This window comes from Labeo rohita, chromosome 23, assembly GCF_022985175.1.
Source record: "Labeo rohita strain BAU-BD-2019 chromosome 23, IGBB_LRoh.1.0, whole genome shotgun sequence".
Classification (NCBI taxonomy): domain Eukaryota; kingdom Metazoa; phylum Chordata; class Actinopteri; order Cypriniformes; family Cyprinidae; genus Labeo; species Labeo rohita.
The window spans coordinates 10,877,431-10,893,058 of record NC_066891.1 but is presented as its reverse complement, the minus strand read 5'-3'; the positions used below and the strand labels follow the sequence as shown (position 1 = coordinate 10,893,058).

General features: G+C 34.2%; 1 protein-coding gene across 1 annotated transcript; it reads left to right on the top strand.

Moving 5' to 3' along the window:
* Nucleotides 1–2,614: 2,614 nt before the first annotated feature.
* sh3bgrl2 (SH3 domain binding glutamate-rich protein like 2) lies at nt 2,615–12,931 on the top strand. Its single transcript, XM_051097365.1, has 4 exons — nt 2,615–2,865; nt 9,648–9,833; nt 11,900–11,971; nt 12,370–12,931. The coding sequence occupies exons 1-4, from the start codon at nt 2,821–2,823 to the stop codon at nt 12,382–12,384; spliced, it is 318 nt and encodes a 105-aa protein (XP_050953322.1). The 5' UTR covers nt 2,615–2,820; the 3' UTR covers nt 12,385–12,931.
* Nucleotides 12,932–15,628: the final 2,697 nt, after the last annotated feature.

Sequence of the window (15,628 nt, the reverse complement as noted above, 5' to 3'; positions counted from 1 at the left end):
AAAAAATGCTTCATGAAAACGATCAAATAAATATCCAATAATAAATAAAATCCAAATAATAAAACTTTGATTTAAAATATTTTGGATTTAAAATATATTTTTGTATGTCTTCACAGTAACAAACATGCAAATTACCAAATAAATACTAAATATGTGACCCTGGACTACAAAACCAGTCATAAGGGTCAAATTTATACATCATAAATAAGCTTTACATTGATGTATGGTTTGTTAGGATAGGACAATATTTGGCCAAGATACAACTATTTGAAAATCTGGAATCTGAGGGTGCAAAAAAAAAAATAAATTAAAATAAAATATTGAGAACCTTTAAAGTTGTCCAAATTAAGTTCTTAGCAATGCATATTACTAATCAAAAATGAAGTTGAGATATATGTTCGTGGAAATGATCTTTACTTAATATGCTAATGATTTTTGGCATAAAAGAAAAATCGGTAATTCTGACCCATACAATGTATTACTGGCAATTGTTACAAATATAACCGTGCTGCTTACGACTGGTTTTGGTCCAGGGTCACATAATATTGCAAAAAATAAAAAGGTCCTGTGATTTTAAATATTTAAAATTCTAAAAGCAAATGACAAAATAATAATATCTAAATAAAATATAAAATAAAATGCAATCCAGTGTCATGTCAATAAATTTGCATGTTGGTGGTCCTCAGAGCTGGGTAATAATTGATTACATGTTATCTGAATTATGTAATCAGATTCCAAATATTAAGTATTTGTAATTAGGTTAAATTACATTTTAAAATACTCGTAATCAGACTACAGTTACTTCTTTATTGATTACATGATTACATATTATTCACTCAATGGCAGGAAATTATTCATAATTTATTGATTCTCCCTAATTCCTCTTTTTCATCATTTAAATGTTAATATTCCTTTTTAAAATAGCCTACCACTTCACACCAAGACCACTGTCACTGGTCAGGTGGCGACACAGCATTTGACCACTGGATTTACAAAAAAATAATTTCAGGTGTTTCAACATTGCATTAACTGCTGATGAACACAATGTTTATCTAAATTATTACTCAGTAGGTTATTTAATTATCTATTATAATGTCTTTGGAAAACGACGTCTTTCAAACACAATAAAATGCACTTGACATCATTACTTTTTAACATGTAATGCAGGTATTGCTAAACTTTTTGTCATCTGACCCCCTTTCACCTAACTGATTTATTTTAAGTATCCCAGAGATTTTAAAATAAATATTTAATAATCACATTTGCATATTCGGGGTTCTCTGACATTGGTTAATGGTCACATGACATGCATAGGACATGCATAAAATAATTCATTTTTAGCAAGTATTTTATTTCGACTTAATGTTATTTTTAAATCATTTATTTAAATTTTACATTTTATGATTTAATTAATGATTAGCTTTTCAGTAAACTCACAAACCCCAGTTTGGAAAACCTTGATGTAATGTAGGCCTAATGTTTACTCCACTTTATGCCGTTAATTACAACGGATGGAATATACACTACCGTTCAAAAGTTTGGGGTCAGTAAGACTTGTAATAGTCTTTAAAGAAGTCTCTTATGCTCATCAAGGCTGCATTTATTTGATTAAAAATATAGAAAAAAAACAGTAATATTGCAAAATGTTTTTACAATATAAAATAATGTTTTTTATTTTAACATACTTTAAAATAGAATTTATTCCTGTGATGAAAAGCTGAATTTTTATCAGCTGTTACTCCAGTCTTAAGTGTCACATGATCCTTCAGAAATCATTCTAATATGCGGATTTATTATTAGAATGATCAGTGTTGGATAATATCAACAGTTGTGCTGCCAAATATTTTTTGGAACCTGTGATTTTTTTTTTTTCAGGATTCTTTCATGAATAACAAGTTTAAAAAGTACAGTGTTTATTCAAAATATAAATATTTTATAACAATGTAAATTATTTATTATTAACTTTTAATAAACTTTTAATTATTAACTTAATACATCCTTGGTGAATAAAAGTATTAATTTCTTAAAAAAAAAAAAAAAAAAAAAGAAACAATAAAAATGTACTGACCCCAAACTTTTGAACGGTAGTGCATTTTCTTACTCTATGTATTCTTATATCGATATGGTGTAAGATTAACCTATTTAAATCAATGTGATAAACAGGTTAGGTCAAAAGTAGTCAAAAAGTAGTCCTGAAATGTGTAATGTAATGGATAATTTGTCATGTACACTGTAAAAAAAATTTTAATCAGTAACTGATTACAATTTGTACGTAATCTACTCAGCTCTGGTGGTTTATTGTCCTTAGTAATTTTTATAAGGTTCAATGTTTTAAGATCATTAAGACACATTTTGTTTACTTTTGTACAATACTGTGTCCGGTCAACATTTGATGTCTAAGCAAAAACGTTTCCCTATATTTTCTTATATTCAGTAGTTTGTCATATCATTCATTATGATAACACACTAGTGACTTCGCAGGAACATCCTAACTATTACAGTAAAATGTATTATGCTTAAAAGGAGGATTTACATACATTTTTAGGTATTTGACTTGATAATCACAGATAGAAACTACATTTCCCATGATTCACGTGTTGAGCTGGAGCCAGAGGATAAGCGCTGCGAGTCTCTTCGCGCTCCCGAGTGAAGTGCACTGATGGAGCGCGAGCGGCTTTATTATAGAACAGCGGGCGCGCGCACTCACTTTAATTTCAAAGGGTGACGTTGACGTCAGCGCAGGTCCAAAGAAGTCTAGAAAGGGAGAGCGCAACATTTCCCAGCCTTCATTCTTTCGCGGGAGGGCAAGTGAGGATTAGGATGGTCATCAGAGTGTATGTCGCCTCCTCGTCCGGGTCTGTCGCGGTGAGTAACATGTTTACACCGCGCATTTCAGAGTTGCGCGTTGAAAAACCGGAGATTGCCAGGAATTACATCAAACGACAGCTAAATTTCATTAAGTGATCTGTAATTTCATAATCTATTTTATATAATAATTATTTAGATATCACGTTAAACAGATAATGTATGAATGTCATAGATTTAGATGAATAACTTCATGATACATTTATGGGACTCAGTAAGGTTTTTGTGTGCATGTATGAGTATGTAAATAAGAATACATTTTGGGCGTTTATTTTCAAGTAATCCCTGGCCACTTCATGAACTTGTGTTTTTTTTCCATCCTCTCTTACAGTAGCAATACTATGATACTTCTAATATAAGCCATTGATCTGAAATATCCATGTTCATAGTATTTACATGGCACTACAAGAATAATTTCCCCATAAACAGACGATATGAGAGCATAACTGTGGTACGTTTTGGTATTTTACATTGAAGCTGGGGCTGAGGCTGTTTTCAACCACACCGTGCAGAACATTCTGGATAGATATGACTTATTATGACTCTTAAATGTATTAGTTACATAACCACTGCCAAACTCAGTTTTGATCTATATATTCAGCAGTCATTTGATTCAAATGTGGTTTGTGCTGTATCTGAGATAATCCAAAGCTCTTGTCCACCTCGGCGCACTGCAAACAGCCATAAAGCTTAAAGGTTGGACAAAGTGCATGTTTACAGTAAAAGCCAACCCACTGCCAACTCCAGTGCCACAATCACTAGCGTGCAGATCAGCTCGGTTTTAACCGCTCTGTTTTACAGCCTGCAGGGAAAGCACAAGAAATATCCTGATTCATTCAGGGCTGGGATTATATTTCAGCCTTTTAGCAGGCTGGTCCATCCAGTGACATTGATTTTTAGTTCTTTAAATGAAGAAATCACAGTCTCTGAACAGAGACTGGGAGGAAGGAAGGGCGACTGTATTCCTTTTTTCCTGTAATGTCATTCATTTGGTGTTTGATGGTTATCAGATTATGTTTGCATAGTGACTCACTGTATTTGACAGCTTTGATATGGAGATGAAGCATGTGTTTTTAGTTGTTAGCAGTTAGAGAGGGAAGTACAGTTCAGCACTGTAACCTAATCGTACCAGAATGAGGTAATAGCCTAAATGAGTTATGCACCGATTTCCGCTATCTCCTTATTTCTACAAGACCCGGATTGTTTACCCAAAAAGAGCTATTTTTAAATCTCTGTGGTCTCAGCACACTCTGCTCTCATATATAGGCAAATCTCATTTATGCTCACATTCTTCTGCGCGTGGCAAACAAGATCATCATTAGAAAAGAAAAATAAAATGTTTTATTTAATAACTTGCATGTGATGGGTGGACAGACTTACTGTCTGTGTGTGTTCACTCAATTTACTGATCTGTTTGTTATATAACTTGTTTTGTCTCAAGAGGCCGTTGTTGAGGTGAAGTAAGTGATGGCTGACGAAACCAATCTATACTAAAAGCCAATTTAAGGATCAAATGAGTGATGGTAGTGAGGGTTAATATTTGTACTTACAGCTACACAAACACACTCCGATTCACATTAGCTCTCATGATCAGAAGGGGATAATAAAGGTCATACCCTGACTAACCTTTTCCACCCGTTACACTCATCCACCTCCAACCGTTGCACTTTACACAAGAATGAGATTGAGAGCACTCACTGAGTGATTTTCAGTCAGCTGAGCTTAGTGGAGAGACAGGTTCGACAGTGATATAGGCTTAGTAAGTGTGTTAAGAAAGTCTGAGTGGTAAGAGTGCATTCAGCGCATTGATTCAAAACAGGATGACACACACTTGTGTGGGATTTGTCTTTCTTTAAAAATGCACTTAATCTTTTCTTTTGAAAGTTTTACTCATGCAAAAATTCTATGTAGTTAAAAAAAAAAGTTACAAATGATGTACATTCAGATCCAAGTCATATCTTAACCATATTTTGTTTACCTAATTAAAGAGTTAGTTCACCCAAAAATAAAAATTCTGTCATTGATTACTCATCTGAGAGCTCTCTGACCCTCCATAGACATCAAGAGTCTTTCCGCATTCAAGGCCCAGAAAGGTACATCGACAAAATATTCCATGTGACATCAGTGAATCAACCGTAATTCTACGAAAAACAACAATAATAATGACTTTATTCAACAATTCTTCTCCTCTCGGTCACCCCAGCGATAGATTGGAGGGTACCACGATGCGATCATGCGATTTCATCTGTACGTAAACAAAGCACGGCGCATACATGTTCTATGTCAACAGCACAGTGTGCATACGTTGTTTACATTCAGAGTACAGCGCACACATGCATTATGGAGCTGTCCAATATGGCGCTAGGGTGATGCAGAGGAGAAGAATTTTGGTTTTCTCATAGTATTCTTATAGCTTTACGGTTACGGTTGAACCACTGATGTCGCATGGACTATTCTGTCGATGTTCTTGGACCCTCGCTGTCTGTGGAGGGTCAGAGAGCTCTCTGATTTCATCAAAAGTATCTTTGCGTTCCAAAAATGAACAGTCTTAAGTGTTTGGAATGACATGAGGATGAGTAATTAATGACAGATTTTCATTTTTGGGTGAACTATCCCTTTAACGATATTTTGGGGATAAATTTATACCCAAAAATGAACTAAACCTGACAAAATCTCCAAAAATCTCCCTTTGGGGACGTCCTCATTTGTAAAACAGGTATAAAAATATTTTAATTGCCATATTGAGAGCACTGAACGTAAACAAATTTAGCTGATTTTTGCTCCTGAATATGGTCAGTTATTGTCATGTTTTGAGCTGTACTAATTGGTGGGACCAGGAAAAACATTTGGAGTACTGTAGACTAAAGTTATAACAAATCAAGGAGAAGAGTGCAAAAAAAAAAAAAACTGTCTGGGGAACAAAAGGCATTTGTGGTTGCCCAAACTGAACAAGGATTTCCAGGGCAAGAATCATGACATTTGTATTTGTTCTTATCATTTCCTATCAGGTAGGTGAAATATTAGGCTAATATCTTAATTAATTCTGCTCATATGTATCTTTACCACCTATTAACGTCTGTGCGAAAAAGGAACATCAGTGAAAGTGCTGTATTTCCATATATTTCAGAATGACTTTGAATCTGCCTTGGTCACGAGGCAGCACGATATATTAGGATATAGCATAATTATGATAATGCTTTTATACAACAATCTGATAAAACAGAGGTTAATATTGAGTAACTTACTTTTTAGGTGCAATTTTGCTGGGTACTTTGTGTGTTTTTGCTCCGCCAGCGAAAATAGTTCCGAACAAAACAAAAACAGAATTGCTGTGCGTCTCAGCAACACACAGTAGCGGCGTTTGATTTTAATGAATAAATGAATCCGAGTGGTTAAATGTATCGATTCAACAAATGACTCAATGACTCGCTTATAAAAACAGTTGACTAGTTTCCTTTCTGAACCAATCAGTGTTATTAAACGAATCGGTTGAATTAAGAAATGAGTCACTCATAAAGACCACCTTTTCCCACCACTGGTGTAACTTAATGCTACAACGTATTTACATAAAACAATTTGTGAATATTTATTATATTAACTAAAAGGTTGTTGCAGACATAGTGCAGTTGAGTTCTTAAACTGAATCATACAGACAGATAATGTCTATGTCTTCAGTATTTTGTTTTGAGGATAAACAATAGCTGCATTGTATGCCTGCGCTGGGTCCACAGGCACAAGGCTATAGCTGCTATTGTCCTGCTCTCTGTTTATCAGGTCGGAGTTTTATAGAGCTTTTAAAAAGCACAGACAGGGCTTAATGTTTAATGGAGAGCTGCTCTACCTTTAGAAAGAATCTCACTTTCGTTCTTGCTGTCAGACATGTGCATGTTTGTGTGAGATCTTCATTCACTTGTGCTTTCTGTGTGCACAGGGGTGTGTGTGTATGTGTGTGTTTAGTGACAGAATCCATCTGAACAGCTCTGCATGCAGTGGCCGCCCAGCAACACGCTTTGCAAAGTCAGCATAGAGAGAGAGAGACAAAGATAGGCGAGGTGAGGTAAGGCAGGGGACTTTTTGTACTCCATCTGTCCTCCTCCACAATGTGAATATGTCCAAAAACACTCTCTCTGGACAACACACTTTAATACTGCCAAACAAGGGCGTGTATGTGTGTGTGTTTTTGTAAGTCACGCCCTCTCAAACAGCTGTTGAAACTAGGCCTCATATACTGTAGATAGGTGCGCAGACGGAACAAGTGTCAGTCCTGGAGTCAGTCAAGGGATAATGCATGTATACCATTAGCTAAAGGATTACATATAGCCAATCCATTAGCTTAAGTGTGTGTTTATGTGTGTGGCGTGCAATAGTTTAAAGATTTAAGGTGGTACACACACATTTTTATCTTAAAGGGATAGATTAGCCATGAATGAACATTCTGTCATCAATTACACACCAGTGTTATTTTAGTACCATTGATTCATTGCACTATTTATAGAATCAGACAAATGAATCAGAAGTTATTTTTATATTTTCTGTTTTATTTTAAAGGAATAGTTCATCCGAAAATAAAAATTCTGTCATTAATTTATCACTCTCATGTCATTCCAAACCTGTAAGACCTTCGTACCTCAGGACAAAATAAGATATTTTTAATAAAATTCGAGGGCTTTCTGACCCTGCATTTAAGCTTTAAGTAAGTTTGTGTTTTTGTCTATTTTATTATTTCATTTCAAGGTCTATATAGTTTTTTAAATTACGTTTGAGCTTATTTAGTTTGTTATTTTAACTAGCTAAAATAAAATAAGTGTCATTTTAAAAAAAATATATTATATTTTCTTTCTGTCAGTGTTAGTTTTATTTCAAGTTTTGACATAGTTATGTTTACTGTGTTTCTCATGCTCATAATGTTCCAAATCTGTATGATTTTCTTTCTTCCATTTTTTTTTTAAAGAAAATTATTATTATTTTTTTTTTCCATGTTTTTGGAACAATGATAAACTATGATAGAATTAACCCTTTGAAGCATTTTGTTAGCTCCAGATACACTACCTCTCAAAAGTTTAGGATCAGTAAGACTTATAATAATATTTTTTTAAAGAAGTCTCTTATGCTCATCAAGACTGCATTTATTTGATCAAAAATACAGAAAAAAACAATAATAATGCAAAATGTTATTACAATGTAAAATAATGTTTTTTATTTTGATATACTGTAAAATATAATTTATTCCTGTGATGTAAACCTTAATTTTCATCAGCTGCTACTCCAGTCTTAAGTGTCACATGATCCTTCAGAAATCATTCTAATATGCTGATTTATTATTAGAATTATCAATGCTGGAAATTTGTGCTGCCAAATATATTTTTGAAACCCCTGATTCTTTTTTTCAGGTTTTTTTTTTATGAATAACAAGTTAAAAAGAACAACATTTATTCAAAATATAAATCTTTTCTAACAATGTAAATCTATGTTATCACTTTTTATTAATTTAACACATTCTTGGTAAATAAAAGTATCAATAAAAATGTACTGACCTTTTTGAACAGTAGTGTTTCTATTTTAAATAAATGCTGTTCTTTTTAACTTTTTATTCATCAAAGAATCCTGAAAAAAGTATCACAGGTTCAAAAAAAAAATTTAAAAAATGAAGCAGCACAACTGTTTCCAGCACTCATAATAAATCCGAGAGCTTTCTGATCCTGCATAGACCACAATATTAGAATGATTTTTTTAAGGATCGTGTGACACTGAATACTAGAGTAATGATGCTGAAAAATGTAGCTTTCATCACAGAAATAAATTAGATTTTTAATGTACATTAAAATAGAAGAATGTTGTTTTACGTCATAATAATATTTCACAATATAATTTTTTTCTGATCAAATAAACATAGCCTTGATAAGCATTAAAAAACATTTAAAATACATTAAAAATTATACCGATCCCAAACTTTTGAGTGGTAGTGTACATTCAGATCTGCTTTATAGCTAAATTGTGAAAACGTTAAAACTGAAGCATCAATTAATTCTACTTTGTTGTTCTTTCGAGGGAGGTGTTTATAAAAGGATTGTTATCCTTTTGGAAGTGTTTTCATCTCTGTTTGCCACTTCTCAATCATGTATTCATTAACTACAAGTGCTAGGAATTTAAAAAAAGACATGTTTACGCTTTGGAAAATCTACTTTGCTTGCCTTTGTAGCACTAGATTTTTGAGTTTTTAAACAGTACAGCGACAGACAGAGAGCTGAGTGCGGAGGGTGACAGACAAGTGGGTAAGATAAGGACAAAATGTTTATTTAATGTTAATATGGGGAAGGATTTAGGAACAAAGGACGCCAGACAAAGAACAGATGTTAAATAACCTTTTGACCACATAAATAGACACTCAAAAGCACAATGAAACCTACACACGAAGTCTTTCATCATTTTCTGTGTTTAATTTGATGTGCTTTAAATGCATAGTCATATTCTTAGGGATTTTTTAGGTGTGTCTGAAGTCCCAACTGTATGTTTTACATTTGGTTTCAATTAAATCCCTTTTTGACGATCAATACTTTCCTCCTACATCCGGCTAATGGGAATTTCACTGAGTGCTTTCCATCTGTGTGTTTTCAGAATGGACATACAGATACTAATGCACAAAGAAATGTATAACTGTATAGTAATACTTTAAACCTTTACTTATTCCATGCATAAAGCATTTTAGAATTTACTATACTCATAAACGTTCATACTTAAGTTTGAGAGTCACTGACCAAATGCTTCACTGTGTGATTCCTCAGGTGAAGAAACGTCAGCAGGCCATCGTTGGCTTTCTGGAGGCCAACCGGATCAGTTTTGAGGAAGTTGACATTACCATGCTGGAGGATCAGAGGCTCTGGATGTATAAGAACATTCCTGAGGAGAAACAACCTGAAAAGGGCAATCCTCTCCCCCCTCAGATCTTCAATGGAGAGGACTACTGCGGGGTGAGTCATCAATTCGTTTCATTCGAAACTAATACGTATGCTTGATGTTTTAAACACTGGACAGGTGATGTAAAACAGGCTCACTTAACTTGTTCGAAGATTAACCAATAATCTTCTATCAGAAGCGAATTTATAGTTGGATACTCGCACAGCGGTTATATCTTCATCGATATACCACAGACCTCGATTCATACGCATTAATTGGTTCTGTAAGATGTCTGAGGGATTCTGTTGAAGTAATACTCTGTTTCTCTCAGACACTTAAATCAATGATAAGCTAAAAGCTCTCTGTCTGGCCAATGAGTCCACATTGGGTTGGTTTGAGAGGATGTTTATTAAAAATCAATATATGTAAACAAAGATCCATGGGGCAAGCTGTGTGGCACCATCCTCTTTTCAAGCCAATTACATTCTAGTGTGGTATTTATTGTGTTTTCTATAGCCAATCACATTAAAGCATTAGATCCTATATAAGGTAGTCATCCAAAAACAAATCTTAAAGTTTCAAAAAAAAGATTTTGCAGGCAAAACACAACCTAATATTCGAATTCACACCTACACACACTCTGTTTTTATAATTAGAGTTATAGTGTAATATGCTACTATGACTTGTCTTGCCATAAATGGCTGAAGAATCAAAGACATTTATGAGTTTGAATCTTAATTTAGAAATGATTCATCATTTAACACCTAAGGTTTGTATATTTTGTGAATGACTCATGGAAGTGGCTGGATTTTGCTGAGCACCCAACTGATCTAATCTCTCAATAATCCTGATTACTCTTAGAACCTGCCTCCAGCATCTCTTTTAGCCAATCAGAAGAGCAGATCTGCCTCTTTAACATGTCATAGTGATTAACTGTTTGACACTAATGGAGGGCAAGACACATTTGAACTATTTTTGTGTATTTTTTTTGTGTATTGTATGACCAGGTGATTTTGTTTAATATAAAGAGATTTGTTATGAGTAAAGTTATATATATATATATATAATTAAATAATTAATAAAAAATATGTTATGGTATACACTGCCATTCAAAAGTTTAGGATCAGTAAGATTTTTAATGTTTTTAAAGAAGTCTCTTATGCGCATCAAGGCTGCATTTACATGATTAATAATACAGAAAAAACAGTAATATTGTTTAATATCATTAGAGTTTAAAATAATGGTTTTCTATTTTAATATATTTTAAAATATAATCTATTCCTTTGATACAAAACTGAATTTTCAGCAGCATTACTCTAGTCTTCAGTGTCACATGATCCTTCACAAATCATTCTAATATGCTGATTTATTATTTTTTTTAATCAATAGTGGAAACGTTTGTGCTGCTTAATATTGTTTTTTGGAACCTGTGATACTTTTTCAGGATTCTTTGATGAATAAAAAGTTAAAAAGAACAGCATTTGTTCAATATATATATATAAGTCTTCACTACTTTTTTTTAACACATCCTTGGTGAATAAAAGTATTAATTTCTTTCAAAAAAGAAAAAAATAAAAGTACTGACCTCAAACCTTTAAATGGTTGTTTATATTCTTACAAAATATTTTTATTTTAAATAAAAAAAAAATAAATAAATATCACAGGTTTCAACAAAATATTAAGCAGCACAACTGTTTTCAACAGTAATTATAAATCAGCAAATTAGAATGATTTCTGAAGGATCATGTGACACTGAAGACTGGAGTAATGATGCTGAAAATTCAGCTTTGCATCACAGGAATAAATTGCATTTTAAAATATATTTACATAGAAAACTGTTATTTTACGTTGAAATAATATTTCACAATATTACTGTTTTTCTGTATTTTTGATCAAATAAATGCAGCCTTGATGAGCATAAGAAACTTATTTAAAAAAAAAACATTATTTCATTTGAGATTGTTAATGGATGTTAAATAGCATAATTTATAGAATCTGAATTAGCAGGTTCTCTTCTTTAGTTTGATATTCATGAAAGATCAACATCAAGTGTCAATATTATATCCAATTTTAAAATCAAACAGCACAAAAACACATGCTAAAAATCTCTCCTGAGTCATTATTATTCTATCTTTTTCAGGATTATGAAGATTTCTTTCAGTCTAAAGAGACGAACACAGTGTTCTCATTCCTCCGTTTGCCTCCTGTAAAGGTACAAACACACTCCCACTTGTCTTATAATTACTTCACTGTAAAAACACATTTATTTCAGAAACAACCTGTTTACAGAGAATATATCTCAAATATATTTTATTTCTCCCTCCCTTGTTGGCAATTATTTTCTTGTTTTATGCATTAACCATTAATTTTGTCAGACTTATGCTTAAAAATACTATTTGCCAATGGTGTAAGAAAAATAAAGTGTATTCATCATATATAATATTGCAATTCTCAGTGGATGTTTAGATAGTCGTACTGAATAGCAGTATGAAAATATTGATTATTAAGATGCTTTGTTGTGTCATGTTTTGTTACTGGCTCTACACTGGTTTTATTACAGATAATAGAATAGGATTAACATCTAACTGAATTAAATTCTGTTCTCCACAGGACTCTGAATCCTAGAGTGTGTCATTGACATTTCCATAGACTGAAACACTGTGGTATTGCCTCTTTTTCCTGTGATGTTTTTCCTGTTGTCCCCTGGTCTGAAGCCCTCTCACTGCCAGCAAAGCTTTTGCCAAACACACGCTGCCCTCCAGCCCAGCTTTTCCTAAGAAATTCTCCTCATTCAAACACACACATACAAAGGGTGATTACAAACATTTTCTATGGCCTAATTCATTATTTATACGTGTTGCCGTTATGTTTTGTTACGTGTTGCATGAAAAGCCTATTCTGCTTTTTATAACATGACACAGGGATAGAAAGTGAACTTATACCTGTATGTTTGTGTGCGTAAGACTTAAGAGAATAAGAAGTATGCAAGGTTGCATGTACGAGTCTCTAAGTTGTTCTTTGTTAAGGAGCTCAAACAGTCGGCCAAAAGGAAATTTAGGGAAACAGCAGAAGAATTGGATATAATGTTGTCCTTTCTGCAGGCTTTGATCTATTTGTAAAAAGAAGTTCGGACCAAAAGCCAAAACTGCCTCCAAACAGGAAATAGAATCCTGACCTGAATTAAGATCTCAGCTGATCAGAGCGCAGTGTTTTCACAAAGCATAATGGCTCTTCAAAGCTGTCCTGTTCTAAAACTGATCCTGAATCAGTATTTGAACACTTTATGCTTTATTATTGGAATTTCAGATCACATTCCTACAGCCTTTTGTTCCTTCTGCTGGAAAACATGCTAAAGAACTCATATCTTGTTTGAGGATGTATTTCATTGTCTGTTAAAGTGTGTTTTTCTTCTCAGGGGTATGTTTGCATGTAGCATGTAGCACACTGTGATGCCTCAGCTTTCAGCTCACCCGTTTATGTAGCTCATATAGCGAGTTTGTTGGTAGTTGGTTTACTTACAAAGCTGGTTTTGTGGATCATGTTTTATGTTTACACAGTCTATTTCTCTCTATTTTCTTGGACAATCTACTGCATAAAACAAAACACACTCCTAAACCTACTTTCACTGCATTTTCTATTCATTTACTATTCATTCACTACTCCCACCCTTTCATTAAATTATTCCACATGAATAAGCACTGCATTTATGTTTACGTGCACATACACACATTCTCAGGACACAATTGTGTTTTATGTTTCTCTCTCTCTCTCTCTCACACACACACACTGTCACACATTCCGTAAAATGTTATCATTCCTCTCTATATTGATGAATGTGTGAAGTTACTGTTGTTTACTTTCATAATCTACATGAATAATTTAAAATTCTAATTTGTAATAAAGTATATTCAAAGCTTCTTTAATAATGGTTGCTTGTTTTTGTTTTTATTTTGTTTGTTTTTTTCAAGTGAGTCTCAGTTTCAGCAAATATCGCATATTAAACAAAATATCAAACCAACTTGCATTTCTTTAAAGTCATAAAATAATTTAAATTTTCCAAATGTAATTTGTAATAACTTTTGAAGAAGTCCAGACAATCCAGACATCCCAGGATGCCTTTGCAAGTGGCAGTTTTGTATTAGCTTGCATAAGAGGCTGACGTAGACAGCGTGAGAAAATGTTCGTCTATAAATAGATACAGATGTTTGCTACCCATGAGTTGAATACTACTAAAACGGATGGATACAGTGTTTAAATAACATATACATATTGACATATAAGACAAAAGTCTTCAATAGAGGCTCTATGACCCCTAGAGGGTCATTTGAACCCTTTCCAACATTGACTATGATTTTGAGATCCATCTTTTCACACTGAGGACAACTAAAGAACTCAAATGCAACTATTACAGAAGGTTCAAGCGCTCGCTGATGCTTCAGAAGGCAGCATGATGCATTTAAGGGGTCATCGGATGCAAACTTTACTTTTTCATGTTGTTTGAACATTAATGTGTGTTGGCAGTGTATGTACAAATCTACCCTATAATTATAAAAATCTATGCAGTGGTTTTTAATTAATCTGTAAAAATAATATCCACTTTTTCAAATCGAGCCGTTCTCATATGCCTGTCAGTGTGCCGTCACACCAACAGAGGCTGCACCCACTATAGTCGATTGACATGAGCTCTTACCTCAGACCAGCTGTCACAGTCCAGTAACTTTCCTTGTTTCGATGCCGAAGCAGGGATGTAAGTTAGACAAGAATATCTCAGATTGAGGAGTTGTGTTTCTGGATGTAATAATGAACATAGTGGTCGTCATTTACTCCCGACATCTGAGCTGCTGAAGATGCAGTGGATTACATTTGTTTGTGAATGGAATGCGCCTCCCGATCTACATTTATCCGTCTATGTTCGCGCGAACATGGCTGAATGCAGCTGAAGTAAACAAGATCGTCACTCCACAGATAGAAGAGAGGGGCGGGGTGAGCAGAGCTCATTTGCATTTAAAGGAACAACCCCTTAGAATGAGATGATTTTTGCAGAGCTCATTTTGACAAGGTAAAAAGGGTGTTGTTTTACAAAACCATTGAGAATTTTTAATCAAAGTATATTAGAGACTTTTCATTAAGACCCTAAAGAATCATATCAACTTGTGGAAAATGCATCCGATGACCCCTTTAAGAGCTGGGGAGTGAAAACTTTTGAACAGAATAAAGATGTCTACTGTCATGAATCTGGTTCTGAACGCCAGTCCGCTCACTACCAGAGGTCACCTTGTCATTTCACATTATTCAGACTGTTGCACCACACCCTGGACTACATTTCCCATCATTCATTGCGCTGATGATACAGCTGTAACCAATCAAGCACACTATATAAGCCTTGCACTTCCTCTTCCTAGTTGCCGAGTACTGTATTGCGTTTAGCACATGTCTAGTGTTAGCAACTGTATGGAGCGACTTTGTTCGTTTCTAAGTCGAGTTAAGACTTGTTCCTGTGTCCAGTCATTCTAGTCTTGTATCCTCACCTTGTGATATCATCTTGTCTGCCTTCAGCCTGCCCTGGACTTTTCGCCTGTCATGGATTTAACCCTTTGCCTTGTCGTTTTGTTCGCCCCTCGAATGAACTCTAGCCTGTCTTTTTGGAATACCCGTTTTCCTTGTCCCTTGGATTACGTTCGCCGCTGAATGACTTTCGCCTGTTTTACGGATTGCTCTTGTGTCTTGCCCGAATATACCTGTTAGCCAGTGTTCGACGCTGCCTGCTGTTTTGACTATGTCTTTGTTCAATAAAGCTTTGCATTTGGATCCGACCGCTTCCCGTCTCCCTCGCTCCGTAACAGAATACTCGGCCACTAGGAAGAGGAAG